At 43.8% G+C, this 23,833-nt stretch overlaps 1 protein-coding gene across 1 annotated transcript; it reads left to right on the top strand.

The window, feature by feature from the left end:
- Positions 1-1,934: 1,934 nt before the first annotated feature.
- Positions 1,935-23,535, top strand: myg1 (myg1 exonuclease). The gene is made up of 7 exons (XM_086118562.1): positions 1,935-2,255; positions 4,796-4,908; positions 9,757-9,916; positions 13,390-13,539; positions 15,210-15,332; positions 15,466-15,647; positions 22,518-23,535. Exons 1-7 carry the CDS (start codon positions 1,968-1,970, stop codon positions 22,705-22,707), a joined length of 1,206 nt encoding a protein of 401 aa, XP_085974688.1. The 5' UTR covers positions 1,935-1,967; the 3' UTR covers positions 22,708-23,535.
- The last annotated feature ends 298 nt before the right edge of the window (positions 23,536-23,833 follow it).

Here is a 23,833-nt window from a genome sequence, read left to right as displayed (position 1 = left end):
TGAATGTAAACCGCTTTGTTACAGAGGCAGCTGTTATGGAAGCGTTAAAAATAAAATAAAAATAAATAAAAAAATTCTCCGGGTACTCCAGTTTCCTCCCACATTCCAAAAACATGCATGGCAGGCTAATTGAACACTCTAAATTGTCCCTAGGTGTGAATGTAAGCGTGGATGGTTGTTTGTCTCTGTGTGCCCTGCGATTGGCTGGCAACCGATTCAGGGTGTCCCCTGCCTACTGCCCGAAGACAGCTGGGATAGGATACAGCACCCCCCGCGACCCTAGTGTGGATCAAGCAGTTCGGAAAATGGATGGATGAATAAATAAAAAATGCATTGTATTGTTTTGTGTTTTTTGAAAAGTTCGAACGGATTAAGGACATTTCCATTCATTTCAACTGCGGAATGACGATTTACGATTAGAGTATTTTGAGTTAAGTGCGTGGTCATCCAACGAGTTAAACTTATATCTCAGTTGTATTTCCGGTTTCATGATTATCATCACACTTTTCCTTCTTAAACCCCAAAAATCATATTCCCAAACAAATTAAGGAAGTCTGAAAAACACTTAAAGATTAAAAATACCAAAAGGTCAATCAATTTCCTTTTTGAAAATAAAATTGGGAATGCTTTAAATCCAGGTTGAACCCCCCTCCCACCACCACACACATAACTATCATTGACTTATTAAAAAAAAATCAATATTGCCAAACCTTTTTCTTGCACTGTTCGCTCTTTTAGTAATATTAGTAAGGGACCGTTTATATGGTATTTTTTTTAAACGTCTTATGTTATTTTGTTTGTGAATGCTTTGAAATCCTGTAATTGTAATTATGTTTCAGCACATTGAGTTACCTTGTGAATGAAATGCCCTATATAAATAAAACTGACAAGCCTTGTCATACCTTTGAAATCTTTATACATTCTATCAAAATATAAAGTAAATGAATGAGAACTATAGTAGCCTCCAGCACACCCTGCGACCCTTGTGAGGATAATGAAAATGCATGGATGGATGGATGAACTTTAAAAAAAATCATTATTGAGGTTAACTGTCGTTCAGGTAATACCTGTAGTGTCCAAAACACGAACCCAATGGGCCTGACAGAATTGAACTACATCGCCCTCTGCCGGTTGTAACCAGTACGAGGAGCCCTGAATCCTCTTTCAAGGAGACATGTTTGAGTTTTCTCCGGGTACTTGGGTTTCGTCGTTTTATTTCATTTCCTTATTTTGGACAATAAACATTTAATAAGAATATTTCATTGATATTTTAACAAAAAAAAAGCAAAATAAATAAATAAATCCTTGAAAGTTAAGAAGTAATATACAGTATATTTAAAAAAATGTGAACTACCTTTCAAGAAGCCCCCTCTTAACTCGGCATTTAAACTTTAACCACAATGTTGGAAACACTTACAAACAATAATATTCAGACCCACTTTGGCAGTTTTCTTTCTTTTCATCAGTCATCTGATCTTATATGAGATACACGTACACGCAACAATGTCCTCAGGTACTCCTAAGAGTACGCCTAACCTTGGTTTAAAAACCCTGCTCTAAATGTGAGAATATATTTTAGAAACAGGGTTGTATGTTGTGAGACACTAGTTCGGGGTTTAATAACTACGATTGAAAATATGTCTGTGATAAGTACAATGTTTTAAAATTAGGAAGACAAACAAACAAAATAATTCCCTCAAAAAGCTGATTTGAAACTTTTTTTTTGTTGTTTTCAATCTGTTACGCTATGCTGTAGAGCTATTTGGCATTTTGAATATTTAATGATCACTTTATAACTCTAATATTTGCACAAGAGCTGCATTTTTCTGTAATAGGCCGTCTATTTCGTTAGTTTGACAACAAGTGGAACTATTTACGGTTGGTCTCTTTTTCCGCCGGTTCATAAAATAAAATGCATGACATGCGGTCCTACACTGAAATATGTCCCCCACCGTCTTGCTGCATTGATGTGGCGCGCGCGTGTGCTAGCGACAAATTTAGTTCAAACAAAATATCTCGCCGACACAGTCAATACAACAAACAGTGGCACATTGCAAAAGTTGAGTCCGAAGCTTTTCCCTGCACAGCGTGTCGCATTTGTTGTCAACGCCGCCGGGAGACGACACATGTCGAGTGAAGCCAAGAGGTTATGTATTGACAACATGGCCGCCATAAAGATCGGAACCCACAACGGAACCTTTCATTGTGACGAGGTTTTGGCCTGCTTCTTCCTCCGGCAGCTACCCGAATACAAGGTGGGCAAACTCTCTGTGATATGTACTATTATCACGGTAGTCTTGTGGGGGACTTATGTGTTTGGCCTTGCGTCACTAATATACCACGTCGGGGCGCTGTTGTAAAGTAACATGGAAGTGATGTGTTTTTCAGAGGAAACGTCACTGTGTCAAATAAATACTGTACCACAATTACAGGGAACAAAATGGGCACGTTTTCGGTGTTGCTGTTCCTCGACATTACTACGGGACAGTCAGGGATTGGCTGATGAGTAGCACATGTCCCAGCTTTAGGTGCACGTGCACAATCTACGTTAGTGGTTATCATAATTGTTAACATTAAGTACTCCCACGAAACATGCATAGGTTTACTACCTCCATAACATAAAATAAATTAACGTTTAGAAAGATGTTTAAATAATAATTCAGTTACAGTTTATTAAAAATAAAAGTTTAAAAAAGTGCTAAATATGTTCAATTCTAAAGCAGTGGTTTTCAACTTGTCACCCAGGGAACCGAATCTTTTTTGCGCAGTCGTGATCCATTTTATAGAAGTTAAGAGCAACGAAGTATTAAGTAGCCTCTGAAAATACATTTACAGTATGTTACATTTTTAAATGTAGTTTCAAATGAGTTTGACATACCTCCAAAACTACATTGCTAGCTATGATGCATGCTAGCCAAAGGCTCGGCTGCACTCTATTTGTTGACAGAGTAGCTAATGACAAGAGCACAGGTGAGTAACATTTCTTGGTTTTGTATGTTCTATGTGGAAGCTTGGTATGCCTCAGCACAATTCTGGGGGGTGGGTGTGGGGGGGACGGGACAAATCAGAATGCAAATGCATGTCATTTTTTACTAGCTTCCCGCGACCCACCCAAAATTGGTCCACAATTTGTGGGACGTCTTCCACCATGTTTTGTAGCACTGTTGCTCATGTCTTTTTCATGATCTTCTTTGTTGTCTTCGATGGTTTGCGTCTTCTTTCTCTCTTTTCAGTTGCAGCGTACACAAGATGGTAAAAGACAGAGGATGATTTCTACTCTCATAGATTTAAAAAAAGTGTGCATATTTGTTTGCCCGTGTGTGATGTCACATCAGTTTGTGCTAGTCACTAGCAGCTACTGTGTTATTTAGGCTTGTACGCTAGCTAATATGATTGATGAGCCTAATGTAAAGGAGACTTACTATTGTTGAATAACTTAACTACTGAAGATAATCCTTGTAACGTAGGGTCATACGATTATGTGCATACTACCTGTATATACATGCCGTATGTGCTTTTTTTCATCCTCTCCAGTTAGGGTGCTTTGGTCACATCTTGTATCATCCATGCGTAATCACAAACCCGCTTTAAATTGAGGTTTTCAATGATTCTCACATCTGTCGCTATCCCTGTGTGCACTCATTATACAATATGGGAAGTTTTAATTTCCTCCGTCCATCCATCTATCCACTTTCCAATCTCCTTTTCCTCACAAGGTTTGTGGTGGGTGCTGGCGCCTATCCCAGCTGGCTTCGGGCAATAGGCAGGGTACACCTTAAACTGGTTGCCGGCCAATCACAGGGCACACATAGACGAACAACCATTCACACTCACGATCACAACTCAGGACAATTTCGAGTGCTCCATTCACCTGCCATGCATGTTTTTGGAATGTGAAAGGAAACGGGAGTACCTAGAGAAAACCCACGCAGGCACTATGCACACTCCACACAGGAAAGCCAGAGCCGGAATCGAACCCTACACCTCTGCACTGTGGGGCGGACTTGCTAACCAGTCTCCCTCTCTTCCGCCCTTTTTAATTTCGTTGAAAATGAAAATACATTTCACTGGTCAACAGCAAATTTAAGTCGGAAATAGCTTGATGCGACCCTAAAAGTATTTTAGATGCTGTTTTAAAAAATGTCTTTACTTTTTCTAGCATCAGGTTTTGGACATATTTCATTTTTTTGTTTTTAAGTGTAACCTATAAACCTATAGTTTTCTCTTGCATTATCATTTATCACTATGATGTTTTTTATACAAATAAAATCAACCTGTTGCAGAACCTAACCTGTAATTCATAAATATTATTACATATATCATATTATGATTATCATTATTATAAAAACTAATTATTGTAAAATATGAAAATTTGCAACCAAAAAAAACATTCAGAAAAGTTTACTTGCATTTCGGGTAAAGAAAATTGCAAAAATCGGTGAGCCGTTATCCTTTGTAAAGGCAGATACGACGGCTCACTCGTCCAATAGTGCTCTTTAGGTGTTGGAAAAAGTGCCTAATAATGAAGTGTCTGGTGAGCCTTCAAATTGACCTAATGATTGATTGGCTGGTTAAAAGGTCAAACTTGGTTCCTCCTTCGAGTCCAATTAGGCCTATGCTTCAACATTGAGCGCCAAGCAGGCTTCATTTAATTTCCCATTTAGTTATATCCTGTTGGTCTAGGGCACCAAAATAAGACATTTGGTTTAATTGAAGTATTGTTTCCCAAAGACTTCTCGTCCCACTTGACCGCTGCTTGCTGGTTAATTGGTCGTCTGTTATGTTTCTCCCACAGAATGCAGAGATCGTGCGGACCAGGGACCCTGCGCAACTGGCTTGCTGTGACATCGTCGTCGATGTGGGAGGAGAATTTGATCCACAGAGGCACCGCTATGATCATCATCAGAGGTATGCGGCAGTGATTTACGGCTGTCCGGAGGATGACACAGCAGCTCCGGCTGACGATTATTAGTCCAGTGGGAGAAGCCATGCCGGTGAACTTGATATACAACTTGTAAATTGTTTATGATTCCATGTATTGGGGATTAGACGAGGCTGTTATGATGGGTGAATTGTCAAAGTGGAACGTGGTTTTCAAATGAAGCCAGTGTGGCTATTCTTTGACGTTGATAGACGTCAAAGAATGGTAAACCACATTTCCCATTGAGATTCATTATACAGTGAAACTCCTCTATACAACGAAACCTACATGGGTGAAAATACCCCCTAGTGTGAAAAAAATCATCATGCATTAACACCATTCCCACTCTCCTGCCCCCATACAACGAAAAAAAACCCTGTTGCGTTATACGAAATCTTTTTCTCTGCTCTTGCCTCATGACGAGGTTCACTACAACGAAGTCTAATCCAACAGTGACCTCTACTGCTTCGTTCGGAAACGGCAACAGCAACCACCACACTGGTTTACACATGCGCAGTAGTCCAGGAAGTATTTGTTATTGTTAGTGTCAGACGCAGCAAGAACGTTGCATTGCTAAAATGGCTACAAAATGGACCCTTGGATGTCAAGCAGCTAAGACAAGAAGAGCTCTGACGCTGGAAGAGAGGGTAAAAGTGATCAAATGAAAGACGGAGGAAGCAAAATAAAAGACATTATCCAAGAAATTGGTGTAAGTGAAAGTGAATGCTGATCGTAAATTTCGCAATTTCTTTCCCTTTTTTTCTTTCTACACTGACTATATGAATTGTCAAATCAGTGTATGCTCATACTTATGCACTATTGGAATAAAAATAAAGTATACACATACGTTTGTGTGTGCGTGTACACATACGTTTGTGTGTGTGTGTGTGTGTGTTTACATTTGCGATCAAATTTGCTACAGTGAAAAACCCCCTGTTATGAAAACTTTCTTGCTGCAAACATGATTTCGTTGTAGATAAATTTCACTGTATTGTTGTAATCTGTCCGAGAGTCCAACGCATCATAAAACTTATTTACTGTAAACTTCACATTTTAAGACTAAGACAAATAGAAGCAGAGGTCATCTAGCCTCAAGGTAATAAATTAAAAACACTAAAACACATTCAAACAATCGTGATGTTAAAGAGGGCGTATTATGGAGAAATAACTTCCGTTTCTAACTTTGCTTAAATAATCCATGTGTATCCCATATAAGGCTAATGGAGAGTACAGATTTTGTTACCATGACGACTGGGAGTGTAGGCTTGGCATTGATACTGGAGATCTTATGGGAGCAGAGCCCAGAGTGTGTGTGTGTGTGTGTTGGGGGGGGGGATCTAGCTCCCATTTCACTCATGAAGGCAGACGTTCAAACACTGCGCGTATGTGGCGAATGGATACATCAGCAAACACCAATATTCCCCAGTCACATCGGCAATTTAGCCAAGCAATCAAATATGTGACTCATCAGAATCGTACCTTTTGGCTTTGATATGACGGGAGAGTCATCACACCCATGGGGGATGTGGGTGTTTCTGCATGATAAGGTTTCACAGAGTAGGATTCTCACCTGTCCAAGATGATCATGTCATATGCGGAGAAACTCAATATGGGGAAGATAAATACGTAAACTAGCTCCACCCAACATAACGTTTCACAACGTCTCGGTCACAGACATATTCAGAAAGAGGAACGTAGCTTCAGATTTACTGTTTAATTTTACGCATAATGGTTGAGCAGGTACTCCAGACCCCCATCTTTTTGCATAGCCATCCATCTTTTTTCCGAACCTCTTGATCCTCACTCGGGTCGCGGGGGGGGGGGCTGGAGCCTATCCCAGCCGTCTTCGGGCAGTAGTCGGGGGACACCCTGAATCAGTTGCCAGCCAATCGCAGGGCATACAGAGACGAACAACCATCCACGCCCACACTCACACCTAGGGACAATTTAGAGCGTCCAATCAGCCTGCCATGCATGTTTTTGGAATGTGGGAGGAAACCGGAGTACCCGGAGAAAACCCACGCAGGCCCGGGGAGAACATGCAAATTCCACACAGGGAGGCCGGAGCTGGAATCGAACCCGGTACCTCTGCACCGTGAAGCCGACGTGCTATGTATAGCCATTAAATACTCAATTTTCAATAACATTTTCCCATTATGGCATGTTTTTCCTGGCTCTGTGTGTGTATACGGAACAAATAGAAGAACCGCTGCATTCACATTATGCAGACTTTTGTTGCGTGCATGAACCCCATCAGGCCTCAGTGTATTGAATGCTCTCATTCTGCCTCAAGTCATCTTGGGAAAAATATTTCACAGAATCAACAGCGCAAATTCTCCACTTGTAGATGGCATTGAGTCACTAATAAAGACTAGTCAGCTCGGTGCCCTGATGTTGACGGCCATAGATTTCACCGTCCCTCCACACACAAACACACGTGCGCACACACACACTTACCATATAATAAAGACATAGCAGGTCTCTTTTCCCAGCAGGCGGCTGTTGATAATTAGTTTTCTTCTATTGATCGCCCTCCCTGCTGGGCGTTCACGAGGCACACCGGCTGTCACCACACTGCCAGTGGTCCGCAGGAGAACGTGGGTGTCACGCATATAGCGCAGATGCGCGGACCGGGTGTGATTAATGGATCTAAGCAGGCTGCACTGTGCGTGAAGTCGGCGATAGAAGGGATATTCAGTAGCAGTTTAACAGACGGACATGACAACAACACTATTAATATCCTTCTTTGACCAACCACCACAAATATTCGAAACATTTGAATGACAAATACATAAATATTAGAAAACAAAAACATTAGATGTAAAACACACCAACCATACACGAAGAATTCAAAAATATTAGGGGAAAAACACCGAGCTATGAGATGACAACTTAGAGAAAAGGAACATTTTAGTTGTCATACACAAATATTAAGGGGGAAAAATACTACAGAGAAATACTAGAAAAACAATAGAAAGTATTAGACAAAAAATACAGACATTTTAGCCGATAACACAGTTGACATATGTTAAAAAAATTAAGCTGAAAACCCCCCCACAATTAAGATAATATCACAAATATCCCCGGAAGCATACAAACACGAAAAACACAGATCTATTACAGTACAAATAATGAACATAAATCCTAAAAAATAGTAATTGACAAATAATAAAACAGCAAAACTATTGGACAGAAAATTCAAAAATCTTTGAATGAAAAACTCAAATGAAAAATAAGGAAAATATAATCACATATAAGAAAAATACAAAAATATTATGGAAAAGTATTACCAGAAATACAAAACAATGAAAGAACATTTACAAAATAATAAAATGAAAAATGTCAAGTGGAGTACCGGTAATTAGAAATGGCTACACAATTATTGACACAAATACTTAGATTTTTTTGGGGCATTTTATAAATATCAATAAAAATAAAACCACTGCTGTATAGTACATTTACCCAAGGCAGAATAATCCGGAACACCAAAGTGGAACGAAATCCATTGCCTTCCAAGTTGTTAAAATTTCACCAACAACAAGAACAGTCAATTAAGTGCAAGTCGTGTCACAGTGAAAAGGGACAACATGATTCATTTGTAATTGGGGGGGACGGACCAAATTGCACTGACTGTGACAAGCAAATCTAGCACCATTAAATCAAATCTTTGAATAAAAGAGAAACGAAGTAGCTCAGTCAGACTTTCTCGTTACAATCTTTATCAGGAGTGTGGCGCCTCAGCCACACAAACATCCCTCTTTTTCTCCATTTTTCTGTTCACTTCTTCCCTCACATGTTAATGAGCACAGGGATTCTCCAGCTTGGCCAATTAGGATCTTTAATGGCCCTGATTACCCCCCCATCCCTCACATGTCACTCATTCACTCGATAGTCACTTATCTGCTGCAGCTCGTGTGTCCCTTCCAATTAGGCCTGAACCAAATGGCCAGCAGTGCCTTGATGCCGCTGGATAAGACCCCCACCCAACGCTCCATCTGTGCACGTGGCCGTTTATTTATGTGCGCTCATGCCCGCAAACACGCCACTCAACTTGCTAGCTTCTAATCTCTACTCTTTGCAAACTGGAAATGAAGCCCAATCAACTCTTTATTGCATCCCAAGTTCTTGCTATTGACATCTGCTACACATCCAGTCATGATTTTAAAAACAGCTTGATACTGAGTTTGCAGTACTATTTATTATTGCCATCACAAATACTAATGGGCAATTGACCGCTCTTGGGCTATATTGTACATGACCCTTGAGAGCATTTGACCATCTGGCGTGCAATTCCAAACACAAATTAAAGTGAGGCGCAGCAGGGAATGGGCCCTCTTTCCCCCCATTTCCCATGGCAAATCCTTGAAAGATCATTAAATAGGCTTATAATAAAAAACAATCTCAAATGGTCTTAAATTCTGGAGGTTTTTCCTGTTATATTATACATGACCACAACATTTTGGGTGGGGTGGAGGCTATATTTTCAAAATTTTCCAGGGTGAGGTTTGAGGGCAGGTGTGTAGGACTCTGAAAATATTCAAAATTTTCATCAAGACAGACACGTTTACAAAAATCTGTGAGTGTTCGGGCATGTCGAGGCCCCCGAAAGAGCGACAAGGTTCACAGATTTTTATCACACTGATATAGGGCCATTGACTTAAAAAGGAACATTTCATGTGGACAAAAGACCACATCCCAAAGAAAACAAAGAGATACTTAATTCACTTTGCACATTCCCTTCATTCCTGTCAACTAATTTGACAGAGGACACGCGAAAAATAACAGTACCCTCCAATGGCCCAGCTCACTTTCATGTTAACTGTCTTTACTTTCAGGACCTTTGCAGAGACCTTTCACAGCCTTCGTCCCGACAAGCCTTGGGTGACCAAGCTCAGCTCTGCCGGCCTGGTCTATCTCCACTTTGGCCGTCGGCTGCTGGCCCAGCTGACGCAGCTGAAGGACGACGACAAGCGGCTGGAGATCCTCTATGACAAGGTGGGTGTGGCACGGCGACCATATTTGACACTTGGCAGGGATTATTATGCATTGTGCTCTGTCCGCTGCAATTTTCGATTGGACCAAATCATCCACTGCAGGGACCTGCTGGGGGAAAACACGTCCAATGCACTGCTATACAGCAGAAGGACCTGCATACACTCAAACTACATCAGTTCAAAAAGTCTGACACTGGGAGGGATATTAACAAGATGCCGTATGACATCTGATTCGGGGGTGTCAAACTCATTTTTGTCATGGGCCACAAATTGCGGAAAGAAATCCATATCTCTTGAAAGCACGAAAATCACAATATGTAAGAATTTTTTATGGCATTTTACCCCCATCAGACAGTTGGCAGCAGAGAAGGCCCAGAAATAAACGCAGCTAGTATGGAAATGTGACAATTCCGCTGTGCCAGGCTTCCAGCCGAGTATACTGCAGTTCTATTTATTGGATTTTGGACCCATCAGCAGGAGGCCCGTGCATCCGCCTCTTTGCATGGCACATTAGGCTCACCAAATCTTTGCTTGCCATGAATGTAATCACTATTAACTTGCACCATCTCCAGCCTGTGTGAATCCTCAAACAAAATGCTTTGTGTGTGCTCATCAGCATCTTTGGATGGTGAAAAGCTCTTTTTTTTTTTTTTTTTAATGCCCCAAGGCTCGATTTCACCTTATATCATCCTCTTCTAATGTCAACTGATCCGCTTGTTACCTTGGAAGTCCCGAGAGGAACGGATGTTTAGTCCGAATATATCTCTGACTTTGGTGCTCTTCAATTGCTTCCTGTCTAACCTTTTCCAGTTCACTGTAAAATAGCAGCGGGTCCTCTATGGTTTAACAAGCTTGCGATGCACTTCAGCACTCATTTACTAGCAATAAATATGGACCTAATGGGCCTCAATGTCCAGTTTCGATTCCTTCTTTCTTGGGGGGTGAGTCGTCACCTTACCGTGGTGGAGGGGTTTGTGTGTCCCAATGATCCTAGGAGCTAAGTTGTCTGGGGCTTTATGCCCCTGGCAGGGTCACCCATGGCAAACAGGTCCTAGGTGAGGGACCAGACAAAGCACGGCTCACAAAGCCCCTTATGATAGATAAAATCGATGGCACTCAGTTTCCCTTGCCCGGACGCGGGTCACCGGGGCCCCCCCCTGGAGCCAGGCCTGGAGGTGGGGGAAGATGCCGGTCCGTCCTGGCAGACCCAAACGTATTGTGAGGGTTTGTTGGGAGCGTCTGGCGGAATCCCCTGTCAGAAGGAGTTTCAACTCCCACCTCCGACAGAGCTTTTCCCATGTTCCGGGGGAGGCGGGGGACATTGAGCCCGAGTGGACCATGTTCCGTGCCTCTATTGTTGAGGCGGCCAATCTGATTTGTGGCCGTAAGGTGGTTGGTGCCTGTCGTGGCGGCAACCCCCGTACTCGCTGGTGGACACCAGCAGTAAGGGATGCCGTCAAGCTGAAGAAGGAGTCCTATCGAGCCTTTATGGCCTGTGGGACCCCAGAGGCAGCTGACGGGTATCGACTGGCCAAGCGGAAGGCAGCTTCGGTGGTCGCCGAGGCAAAAACCCGAGCGTGGGAAGAGTTCGGTGAGGCCATGGACGCCGACTTCCGGACGGCTTCGAGGAAATTCTGGTCCACCATCCGACGTCTCAGGAGGGGGAAGCAGTGCACCACTAACACTGTGTACAGTGGGGATGGGGCGCTGCTGACTTCGACTCGGGACGTTGTGAATCGGTGGGCAGAGTACTTCGAAGACCTCCTCAACTCCACCAACACGCCTTCCTTGGAGGAAGCAGAGCCTGGGGACTCTGAGGTGGGCTCTCCTATCTCTGTGGTTGAAGTCACCGATGTGGTTAAAAAGCTCCTCGGTGGCAAGGCCCCGGGGGTGGATGAGATCCGCCCGGAGTTCCTCAAGGCTCTGGATGTTGTGGGGCTGTCCTGGTTGACACGCCTCTGCAACATCGCGTGGTCAACAGGGAGAGTGCCTCTGGATTGGCAGACCGGGGTGGTAGTCCCTCTTTTTAAAAAGGGGGACCGGAGGGTGTGTTCCAACTACAGAGGGATCACACTCCTCAGCCTCCCTGGTAAGGTCTATTCAGGGGTGCTGGAGAGGAGGGTCCGTCAGGAAGTCGAGCCTCAGATTGAGGAGGAGCAGTGTGGTTTTCGTCCCGGCCGTGGAACAGTGGACCAGCTCTACACCCTTAGCAGGGTCCTCGAGGGTATGTGGGAATTCGCCCAACCAGTCTACATGTGTTTTGTGGACTTGGAGAAGGCGTTTGACCGTGTCCCTCGGGGAGTTCTGTGGGGGGTGCTTCGTGGGTATGGGGTACCGAACCCCCTGATACGGGCTGTTCGGTCACTATACCACCGATGTCAGAGTTTGGTTCGCATTGCCGGCAGTAAGTCGGAATCGTTTCCAGTGGGGGTAGGACTCCGCCAAGGCTGCCCTTTGTCGCCGATTCTGTTCATAACCTTTATGGACAGAATTTCTAGGCGCAGCCGAAGCGTTGAGGGGATCCGTTTTGGGGGCCTCAGTATTGCATCCCTGCTTTTTGCAGATGATGTGGTGCTGTTGGCTCCTTCAAACGGGTCTCTCCAACTCTCACTGGAGCGTTTCGCAGCCGAGTGTGAAGCGGTTGGGATGAAGATCAGCACCTCCAAATCTGAAACCATGGTCCTCAGTCGGAAAAGGGTGGAGTGTCCCCTCCGGGTCGGGGAGGAGATCTTGCCCCAAGTGGAGGAGTTCAAGTATCTTGGGGTCTTGTTCACAAGTGGGGGCAGGAGGGAGCGGGAGATCGACAGGCGGATCGGTGCAGCGTCTGCTGTGATGCGGACGTTGTATCGGTCTGTCGTGGTGAAGAAGGAGCTGAGCCAAAGGGCGAAGCTCTCAATTTACCGGTCGATCTACGTTCCAACCCTCATCTATGGTCACGAGCTATGGGTCGTGACCGAAAGAACGAGATCCCGGTTACAAGCGGCCGAAATGAGTTTTCTCCGCAGGGTGTCCCTTAGAGATAAGGTGAGAAGCTCGGTCATCCGGGAGGGGCTCAGGGTCGAGCCGCTTCTCCTCCACATCGAGAGGAGCCAGATGAGGTGGCTTGGGCATCTGATTCGGTTGCCCCCTGAGCGCCTCCCTGGTGAGGTGTTCCGGGCATGTCCCACCGGGAGGAGACCCCGAGGAAGACCCAGGACACGCTGGAGAGACTATGCCACCCAGCTGGCCTGGGAACGTCTCGGGATCCCCCGGGGAGAGCTGGAAGAAGTAGCTAGGGAGAGGGAAGTCTGGGCTTCCCTGCTAAAGCTGTTGCCCCCGCGACCCGGCCCCGGATAAGCGGTAGATGATGGATGGATGGATGGGGGGAAAAAAAAGCAGGCGTAGCATCCGTGTATTAATATAAACCTGTCTTTTTCTGTGTCATTATGTATTCGTTAAGCTCTTCTTTTGCATCCCCTGTTCACTCCTTGGCAGCTCTATGAGAACTTTGTGGAGGAGGTGGACGCCATCGACAATGGCATTTCACAGTGTGACGGTGAGGCACGCTACGCCATCACCACCACGCTGAGCGCACGTGTTGGTCATCTGAATCCACGCTGGAACAGCAAGAGTCAGGACACAGAGGTGAGCAATTTGTGTGTGCGCATTTTCTCGTGGAAATCAGCGCGCCTCATGACAGAAAGGCGACGTGAAGCTCAGCATGAAAGGCGATCACACCTCAAACATGGCGATTGTCGGTGAAGCTTTCATGCCATCCTGTTATTCCGCTTGTCAGACCCCAAGCACAATAAACAATTTTCCTTTTTCTGTTTATCATTGCAAATGGCTAAATGGCTGACTAGCTCTAATAAAATAACACATACAGAAATCTGTATGTAAATTATAGAGCTCTTTTTTTTTCTCGGCGATGAAGCAAAATCCAACCCAGTTCTGTTGTTCTAGCGGTGAGGTAACCCAGATTTGCATGCAACGCGTTAATCTACACTAATGCAGTGGTGATGTCATAAACCCAGTAAATGTTTGCATAAAAAAACAAAAAAAAACCCTTTTAGCCCAGAAACATAGAACAGCCCAAAGGAAAAACAGTGGGTACGGTGGTAAACAAAATCCGGTTGTAGCTACCTAATATTTTTAGAAGAGATGACTGTATTCTACGGATTATCCAATTTTTAAAACCATACTTTAAAAATGACATGAACCCATTTTCTTAAAAGTAGTTTGTATGTCTGTTACCTCATTAGTGCAGAAGCAAGATGCCTCCAAAGGAAATGGTACATGCTATTGTGCTGACTCTCTTAAGACACCTTCAACCTACCTATGCATAACTGCCGTCTGTGTCACCACGTATTTTTCCACCATCCGGGCTGCCCATTTGTTTTGTGTCATTACCGTTGTCAAGTGAATCTATGCAATTACTTCCAATTGCCCTGCTTCTTACACATCTCACGCACTTTTGCAGTTGGCACAAAGGCACTCTGATTTAATTGAAAAAAATTGCTTGCCAAAAATTCTCAACTGAGACTTTTTAGGATGCAAAGAGATTCTCCTCATCACTTCTGTCTGTGAAAGTCAGAATCATCACAGGCCCATGTCTAGACCAGATTTTTTTTTTCAAGCTATTTTGCCAACATTGAATCAATATAGGTTGACTTCACCCATGTCATTTTTGGAACTGTCATCTCTTTTCCTTATGATGGCCTAACATGGCAAAGCTCCACAAAAACTCCATCGTAGCGAAATTAAAAATGTCACGACTAAACTTCTAAACTGTTTTTGATTGTACAAAAGCATGCAGCAAAATTCAGGATGTATTGCTATCGAGTCACAACATGTCACTTTTTATGTTGAATTCTAGTGTGTATTTATACTGTTGCGGTTCTTTCATCTCCAACTCTGGAAAGCCTTTTCTCTCAAGAACTCTACACGTCATTAATTCAATTATGAAGGATTAATGGTTAACACAATTTCAAAAAGCCAGAGGTTGAGCTGCACTTTCTTTGTTTACCGAAGTAAACCCGTGGCCAGAGTTCGGGGCAGGTACACTTGGTCACTAACCTACAGTGCTCATAGTGGCATCTTGTTACGCGTACGTCCTGCATCAGGAAGAGGAAACTACGGATACAACTCGTAATCTTTCACTCTTGTAGCTGTCCGCGACTCACTGTTTGATCCTGACCACCAGTTGAGAATCACGGCTATATATAACTTTGCCATCAGTCAATTAGACAACAAAATAGGAAAAAAAAATATACCGAGCTTGCCAACAAGTGCTCTTTTTACTGCACCATCTACAGGAGGGGTTCAAAAAGGCTTTGGCATTAGTTGGGGATGAATTTCTGGACCGTTTGGATTTCTACAAGTCCTCCTGGTTGCCAGCCCGCCAGGTTGTGGAAGAAGCTGTTAACGAGCGGTACAAGGTACATGCAAAATGTCTGATGCAGCTGTAGTAGCATCTCTGCAATGTAAATTAACTGTTGTCGCGTATAAAAAACAAAAACAAAAAAAAAAAACCTTTGGAGACAGACTATGATTAGCCTCTCTTGTTTCCAGGTTGATCCCTGTGGCCAGGTGATGGAGTTCTCTCAAGGCGGCTGTCCCTGGAAGGAGCATCTGTTCGCCCTGGAGGAGGAGCTCCAGGTGGAGACGCCCATCAAGTATGTGCTGTACTCCGACCAGAATGGACATTGGAGGGTCCAGTGTGTCCCTGCAGGCCTCAACACCTTCCAGAGCAGGTGAGAACAGTTGGCGGCATGATTTTCATAAATAATGTCTGTTTGACAAGGTCCAGCTGCTTGTTACCAAACAAGCCCGGGTGGATACGGAGTGGTGACAGGCGTGGGCTCCACAGTCTCCCCCGATGTGTTTAGTTGACTCATTGCTCATTGGAGCATTTGACACGTACCGAAATCCTTGTTTGATGAATGAGAAGGATCCTTTAGTTGAAGCAGAGGTCATTGCTCTGTGCAGAAACAGAGTTAAAAGGATGTAAACACATCCTAGGTCTCAACAGAGCCACCTGAGCCCGGACATGATGCGTGGCTCTTTTACTTCTGGGAAACACTGCATAGCCACTTGCCGGATGCTTTCATTTACAGCCAATTATCGGCATGAACTCCACTCCTTTTCCAAAGGTGGGTTTTAATGAATGTGAGCTCCACAAGGGTAATCTCGCGAGCAACATCCTCTATTGAGCCAGTCTCCTTAATTAGCCCGTCACCATAGGCGACCTGCCTCCACCCGGGGGAATGCAGTGGAACAAGGTCAGTCCAAATTTGCAGTCTGTGAGAGTCCACTCTGTTGATGACGCCATTGAAAATACAGGCGATTGTCCTCCTGTTCAGTCGAGAGTTTGTGATTGTGTATTATGGACAAGGCCAAGAAAAAAAAAAGAATAATCGTATCAAATGCAAAGTGTCTTGTTGTCAAAAATCTAAACAAAATAACCATAAAACATAAAACAAGAAGACATTGAACCCGCCGCTAAAAGATTTTTAAAAAAACGTTGTCCGACCTACCGACCCTATGCTGAAATTTCATGTTACCGGAAACACACTATCTTTTTTGTTTGGCCTTAGGAAAAACACCCCAGAAAATATTGGCATTAACACAGCTTTACATTATTTTATTGTTTTGATGCTGACTCCACACATCAAAAGAATCTGCTCCTCATTACATTCTGTAGCCTAAGCACAAGCCTGCAGTCCACCTTGTTGGTCCTGCTTCATCTTTAATTTTTTTTTTCTGTCTTGCTGATTAATGACAGCGACGATGGCAGGAAGCCGTCATTGTGAACGTGTGAGATGAGTAGCACCTATCAAGAATGGCTCCTGTTCCCCCAGAGGGGAAATGTTTACCTTGTGAGCCTGCCCACATAGCTGCTTGATTAACGTCATCAGCGGCCCCACAGGAACGCCGTAGTTGCTGTTATTGACTCGCTGCACCGTCTCCCAGCGTGCCACACACACACACAATTTGTATAATGTGTGAGCTGCAAAAAAGCGGGTTTTGTTTCCCTAGTTTACAGTCTGCCAGTCTTTTCTCTATGAGCTGTGGTCACTGTGCTGTCATTTGTGGCGTCACATGGAGCTGGCGCTCGATCCCAGCTTGTCCCAATGATACAGTGCTGCCGAATGGACACACATTTGGCATGAATTTCCTTCAACATAAGTGCCTGTCAGATGGGCCCACAGCGGAGCGCATTAAAGCCGGCTTGGCTGTCTTCCTTTGACTTTTTTTTTTCTCTCATTGGCCTGAATGTGCCTCTTTAAAAATGGCGGTAACAGCTTTTGTCTTCAGCCAGCTGTTCTCCGGAGAAGACCTCGAAGCAGGTGTAAGGGCTTGATTTGTGTTTTACTGAGGTGCGGCAATGAATGACAGTCTGGGGGAGGAGCAATTACTCTGCACAAACAAATACAGATAGTGCCTAAGGGATCAAGCTGCACGACCAATTGAGTGTGAACTACTCTTAACTACTTGGCTTCATGATTGTAATGAAGAATAATACAATTATCAGTCGTTAAAAATAAATAAGGAAACCAGTGTGTGTGTGTGTGCGCGTGCGTGCGTGTGTGTGTGTGTAAAAATTCACGTTAATTCCATTCCACTAATTAATCATTAAAAAGGAACAACAGATCTTAAGACTCTGAGACCCTTCCCATTCGGAGGCAAAAGCCAACAGTGGAATTTGTGTCCATGACAGTCCGGATGGGCACGACGTCCACAATTTCCAAAAACACTTCGTAATGTGGACTCGTCATACCACAAAAGGCTTATCCACTTGACATCAGTCCATCTTAGATGAGCTCGGGCTCAGGCCGGTGGCATTTCTGGGTGTTGTTGATCAGTGACTTTTGCTTTGCATAGAAGAGTTTTAAGTTGCATGTACGCATGTTGTGCCAAACTTTGATGACTAGCATTGAATTTCTCAAGTGTCCCTGAGGCCATGTGGTGGTATCTTTGACACATTGATGTTGGTTTTTGATGCTTTGCCAACTGAGGGATCAAAGGTTATGGCCATTCGATGTTGGTTTTCGGCCTTGCTTGGCTATTTTCTCACCCAGTTGTTCACAAAGAGGTGAACTTTAACTTTGCCTGTGAATGACTGAGCAATTCAAGGAAGCTCCTTTTCTACCCAATCATGGCACCCACTTGCCATTAGCCTGTTCACATGTGGGATGTTCCAAAAAGGTGTTTCGCAGTCTTTTTTTTGCCACCTGTCCCAGCTTTTCTTGGAACATGTTGCAGCTATGAAATTCTAAGTTCATCATTATTTGCTAAAAACAAGTTTTTCACTTTCAAAATTAAATATATTGTCTTTTGTCGTATCTTAAATTAGATATAGGTTGGACTTGATTTGCCAGTCATTGTATTTTGTCTTGATGAATATTTAACGCAACGCCCCAATTTCATTGGAATTGGATTTGTACAACCCCCTCATTATTAGTCAGGCATTTATGTGGCAGGGTGCGCATGATTGAATGTGAAGGGAGCTTTCCATTACAGGCCATCTGACTCGTACATTAATTTGGTCTATCTTCACTGTTACCTATCATGCTGTATTGTCACTCCGCTTACTCATCACACGACAGTGAAGGAGCATTCTCCTGTGCATATGAACACGTTTGGCAATACCAAACGTTTATTTCAATGCATCCCACGTCACTGAGTTCCCCCGCCTTGAGCTCAAATCATCCACCATGCAATTGCTTTTTTGTCATGTTATTATTGTGACCTCTATTTTCCATGTACACCCCGCCTCCCAGTACACACACACACACACACACACACACACACACACACACACACACACACACACACACACACACACACACACACACACACACACACACGCGCGCGCACCCCTCTCTTTCAGTCGCTAATTGAATTTCAACGCTTGACACGAGGATTTGTCCCATAAAAGAGCACTTTCCCTTTTTTATACAATATGAATGCAGTTAGATTCTGTCTTTCTTGTCAAGGGCAGGCATGATGGAGGCATGAAGGTGTCGCTAATATTTTGGTTACCTTAAGTAACATGAAGCTGTTTCAATGACGTACACTGGTGCTCGTTGCTTGTTGGGTCAACCGATGTGTCATCACAATGACACATGCTAACGTTTCTGATTACCATTATCACTGACGCTTGATTTCAGTTCTTGGTACCAAGGGTGGCACAACCAATTAGTAGGTTTAGGGGGCAATTACTTTTACACGTCGGGACAGGTAGTTTTTTCTTTTTTTTTTGAGTGCGTTAATAAATTACTTTTGCATTTAGAAGCTGCATTTTTTTTCCCTTGGGTTGTCTGTGTGATATTAAAATTGGTTTGATGAACTAAAACTTTTTTTTTGTGATAAATATGCAAAGAACACAGAATTCAGGAAGGGAGCAAATACTTATTTACAGCACTGTATCATTCATTAGTATAATAAATGCATTTGTCAGACTAGACTTGTACCTGTAATTTTTTTCAGTGCTCCGCTTAGATCATTTTTTGAAGGTGTCTTTGAAGGTGCATACATATGTTCGGTATGACCGTGACAGGTTTTTGAAGCACGTACAAATAGTCTCTCCGTTTGTCCTATTTCTGACCTAATTGAGTTCGGAGGCTCAGCAATTTCGGGCTCGTTAGTCGTACTAGCTGTGTTTCTTTCTCTCCCCCTTGGTGTGATTGAACAGAAGTAATTAGTCAGAGCCACCGTTTTGCTCACTCTGTTCAGATGACTGCCACCGCAAAAAGTAGTCGCATGACGCGCAGTGTTGTCGAGCATTTCTTCATTATTGTCTCCTTGCACCAGGGCCAATTGGCGCAGTGAGCAACATCGTTTGGCCATCGCGGAAGTCTAAACTCGCATTGTTTCATCTGTGTAAGGGCAGTGGTTTTTTTTCTTCCCTTCTTTTGGTCCTCTTCCTGTATTGCCTCTCATTACATGGTGCGCTGGTGTTGTGTCCGTGCAGTGTCTCTTGCTGCTTCGCACGCTATTTGCCACTAACCAGGACATACAGTCCATTCTCCCTCTTCCTGGCCTTCTCTTTATTGTTAGCCTCAACACTAGGGATTCTTCCACAACATGGAAACGTATTGCGTCTTCCGCGCCTTCCAAGGCAGTCTCGTCTGGGAACATTCATGTTCAATTGAGATGGTGGGCAAGGTTTAATTGTGACCTGTGAATCACCTGACTGCTTTTATCCTCTTATATACATTAGAAAGAGGCGTGGATGCTGTGTCCATAGGTGTTACTATTTTCACCTCGGTCTACAGCCTACTTCCACCCTCTCCCTATCAGTAGCTTTTTCATTGACGCCCTCCCTCCACCCACCCGCCTCCGCGCTGTCTCTTAGGCACAGTATGTATGCCTCTGCTTTTTTCTATCAGCTTTTTCCACGGTCGATCTTTTGCCATCTTCCCCGCTGATTCCTTCCCTTCTCTTGCCCCCTTCCCCCACCCCCAATTCCCCCATCTTCCTATCTCGTCACCTTCCACACGTCACCTCATTCGCGCTCCTTTCCACTCCGCTGCGAAATCTCATTAGGTGGCGGCGCCTGTTCAAGTCACCGCTGAAGCTCTCCAAAAGCTTTAATATAATGCATACAGGAGTGTCGATGATCGGGAAAGAACAGTGGCTTAGATGAATGTTCAAAAGAAGAGAAAAAAAAAAAATCCCGATGGCTTTCTCTTTGAGCGGTCCGCATCCTCCCGATAGACAAGTGCCAAGTGTGTTATTGGGGTGTTGTTATCACCTGTGTCCCTGCCACTGCACCTGTGGTGGAGGGCAGGGGGGGGGGGGTTATTTTTATCCCAAATGTGTGTGGATAAGGAGCAGAACGGTGGAAGCAGTCCTTCCTCAGAAAGGTAATGTAAGGGATAGGTGAAGCAGAAAGAAAATACGGGCTGTACCACAAAATATCATCTTTCACTTTATTGCTCAAGGAATCTGCTCGACATCCTAAGATGCAGATAGAAGCAATAATTGTTTTTCTGTTATGATGACTTTGATTCGTGAAGTTACAGTATGTTGTCAGCCGCACAAATGGCTTGTTGGAATATTTTGTTAGTGAATAGTTGAATCTTTCAAAAAAAAACTTTTTCCCCCCAAGAACGTTGTCATAAAAGTGTGGTGAGCATTGTGTGAGATGTTTGTTCAGTAAAACTTTTCAAGAAATCAGTTTTTTTCAAGTGGGGTGGAAATGAAAGGTCACATATCGATAGAGAGCGAGAGATACATCGATACAGTATATCGAGGCAATCCACAAAAGCACATGGACCACGCAACGTCTGCATTGGAAGATCAGAGTTGAGATTTGAAGCCTGACCCTGATGATCACGAGTCCAGCATGCCGCCGCTTGACTTTAAAGTGCACTTTTACGGGAAGAGGCCATTCTGCATCACAAAGTCTTTTGATATCAGACTTTTTCGGTTTTGGTGAGCTCTCGACATTTGAACATTTTGAAGACCAAAGAGGAACCAAGACTGATCATTTGCGGCACCTTTGGCATCACATTAATTTGTTCATCATTCAGTGCAACTTCCCATATGGTATTTTCAAATTGAGATTTATTTCCATCCATCTCCAACATAAACATGGACACACACAATATTGTCATAGTCTGTAAAAGACTGTCTCCGCATAACCTCAGATCATTTATTACTACACAGGAAACGTGACTGGACTCGCTTTTTACGACTTAGTCGGTGATGTTTTGGTTGACAACAGAGGCTCGGTTAACTCTGAAACAGCTCCAAACTGGCAATAATATTTCAATATATACATACATATGTGCACTGTATAAGCTACAAAACCAATTTTTATTGTTGACAAGTCATTCTTGAGTATCTTTTTTTTTTTTTTTAGCACTGAAACACCAACTTGTAGTGTCTGCCATAATGGCACGGTAAAGTGGCGCGTCTTATTTGTTAATTGTGGACTTTATATTTAGAGCGGTCATTGGGAGATTCCCAGCCTCCTGACCTGTCATAACAGTCGCTGCAAACCCTCCCACTCCTTCCGTCATTACCAAGCCTGTTGACCTTTTCCGCGCACGCAGCTATACAATGGAGATATCGACCGCTTGATTCATTTAGCGGGGATTATGGCCGTGCCTCACTCACCTCTCCAGGCCGTCTTTCTCTTGATGATGTATTGACATGAATTCATGGCACAGGGGGCTGCAACGTGATGTTTGGCACGTATGTTTTTGCCATGGACATAGAATTCATAGCAGGTGAATTTGCAATGTGGCAAATTAGCCATTCTACATTTTAATGTATTCATTTTTAAAAACATTTTTATAAATGTTCCACCTCCCATGCACTTCCTTAAGAGAACATTGGCGGTGAGGTCAGCCCCTGTCTGAGTGGATCTTTCTCCTGATTGATGGCAGACTCCAGTGCCCCTGTGTGATTTTTCAACATAATTGGAAGAGAAAAATAAGGGCTGATTGCTTCTGGTGGCCTATTTGCAGCATCTGATTGAGGCCGCGTTATGGTTCACGCCCTTGAGCTACAGATGAGGACATGCATAGACGCAACACTTGTACAGAGTGATAACAGGAGCTGAAGCAGCTGCTGCCGCATGCAAACTGACCCCTGCCTTTTGTTTTCAGACTGCCCCTGCTCGAGGAGTGGCGCGGTATCCGCGACGATGCGCTGTCCGAGCTCAGCGGCATCGAGGGATGCATTTTCGTCCATGCTGCCGGATTTATCGGTGGGAACAAGACGCGGGAAGGGGCCCTGGAGATGGCCCGCAGGACCCTGCAGGCCGCTGCAAACGCACCTGCCAATGGCGACTGCTGACCAGTACACTCATTTAATTTTTTATTTTTTATTTTTGGCCAGGATGTCACTGTCACTAATTGTCACTTTGTTAGTCGAGAGATGGTGTACGACTGACCGCATTAGGTACACCTGCACAATCAAATACGACAGAAAGCTTCCTTTCAATGTGGTCATACTCAGTTTTGTTTGGGGACCATCCGAGGTGTTTCTAGCAATGTAATACATGTCTCCACTGCAAACCACAAACACACCAATGAAACTAGAATAGCACTTTGTGGGTGATAGACCTCCGCTAATGCCCAAAAGTGTTAATTTGAATCGAAACAAAATTGCAACCTCTTGTTTACACGCTTGAGAGACGTGAAATAATTAGTCAAATAAATACTCACAATTGATAGAACAAATTTCTTGTGAAATTATGACATGATATTCGAAAAACAATAATAAAAAATCATGTAAAATGGAGCCTCACTGTTTGTCGGGTATAGAGACCAAATAGCAAAGATATGCTTATAATTGATGCCCTTTGTAAGTGAGTTGTATTTTTATTTTAATGCCTACTTCCCCACACCTCAGGAATGGCCCGAATACGTGGAGCCACATTGAAATAGTTTGACCCATTTACCTTCGCTCCACAATTTTGGTTCATCGAGAAAGTAAGAAAAGAAGAGAACCTCCTTGGCAGAGGTAAATACTAAGTTGCAAAACGGCAATATCTTTTTAACAGCAGGTTTTGGGCAAGGGGGGTTGGGATACAGCCCTTGTACTGGTTCTATTTGATTGTGTCTCTGAACCTAATGAACTCCTTTTCCATTCATTTCCAATAAAAGTGACCTATTAATACTTTGTAATCTCTTGTCTTTGTTCAGCAAGGCAAGGTGTTACTTTGCCAAGTCAGATCATATTATCGCTGTGGGCCATCTGTCAAGGTGGGCCATCAAAGCCACCAGGGAATCGCCACAAATTCTACTTTCAAGTCCAATTCATGCAGACCGAGGGGACGGTGGCTCTTTTCAGTGGCTGAACACTACAAAGAGACATGCAGGCTATTTCTGCCAGGCTGCACCATCAAAGTGTGTGTAACGCGAGTCTTGATTAATTCAGAGAAATGAAATTTTCAAAGGCTGAGAAGAAGTGATCCTCA

Source organism: Hippocampus guttulatus, chromosome 8, assembly GCF_054856545.1.
Source record: "Hippocampus guttulatus isolate MCC_2025c chromosome 8, RoL_Hgut_1.0, whole genome shotgun sequence".
Taxonomy (NCBI): Eukaryota; Metazoa; Chordata; class Actinopteri; order Syngnathiformes; family Syngnathidae; genus Hippocampus; species Hippocampus guttulatus.
This window is presented reverse-complemented; position numbering and strand designations above follow the sequence as displayed.

Excerpts from the sequence above, each read along its gene's own strand:
- myg1 (XM_086118562.1), top strand. The coding sequence starts at position 1,968 with ATGTGGCGCGCGCGTGTGCTAGCGACAAATTTAGTTCAAACAAAATAT. Across the intron at positions 2,256-4,795 it reads GGCAGCTACCCGAATACAAG|AATGCAGAGATCGTGCGGAC; the intron begins GTGGGCAAACTC and ends TTTCTCCCACAG. Across the intron at positions 15,648-22,517 it reads CTCAACACCTTCCAGAGCAG|ACTGCCCCTGCTCGAGGAGT; the intron begins GTGAGAACAGTT and ends TTTTGTTTTCAG.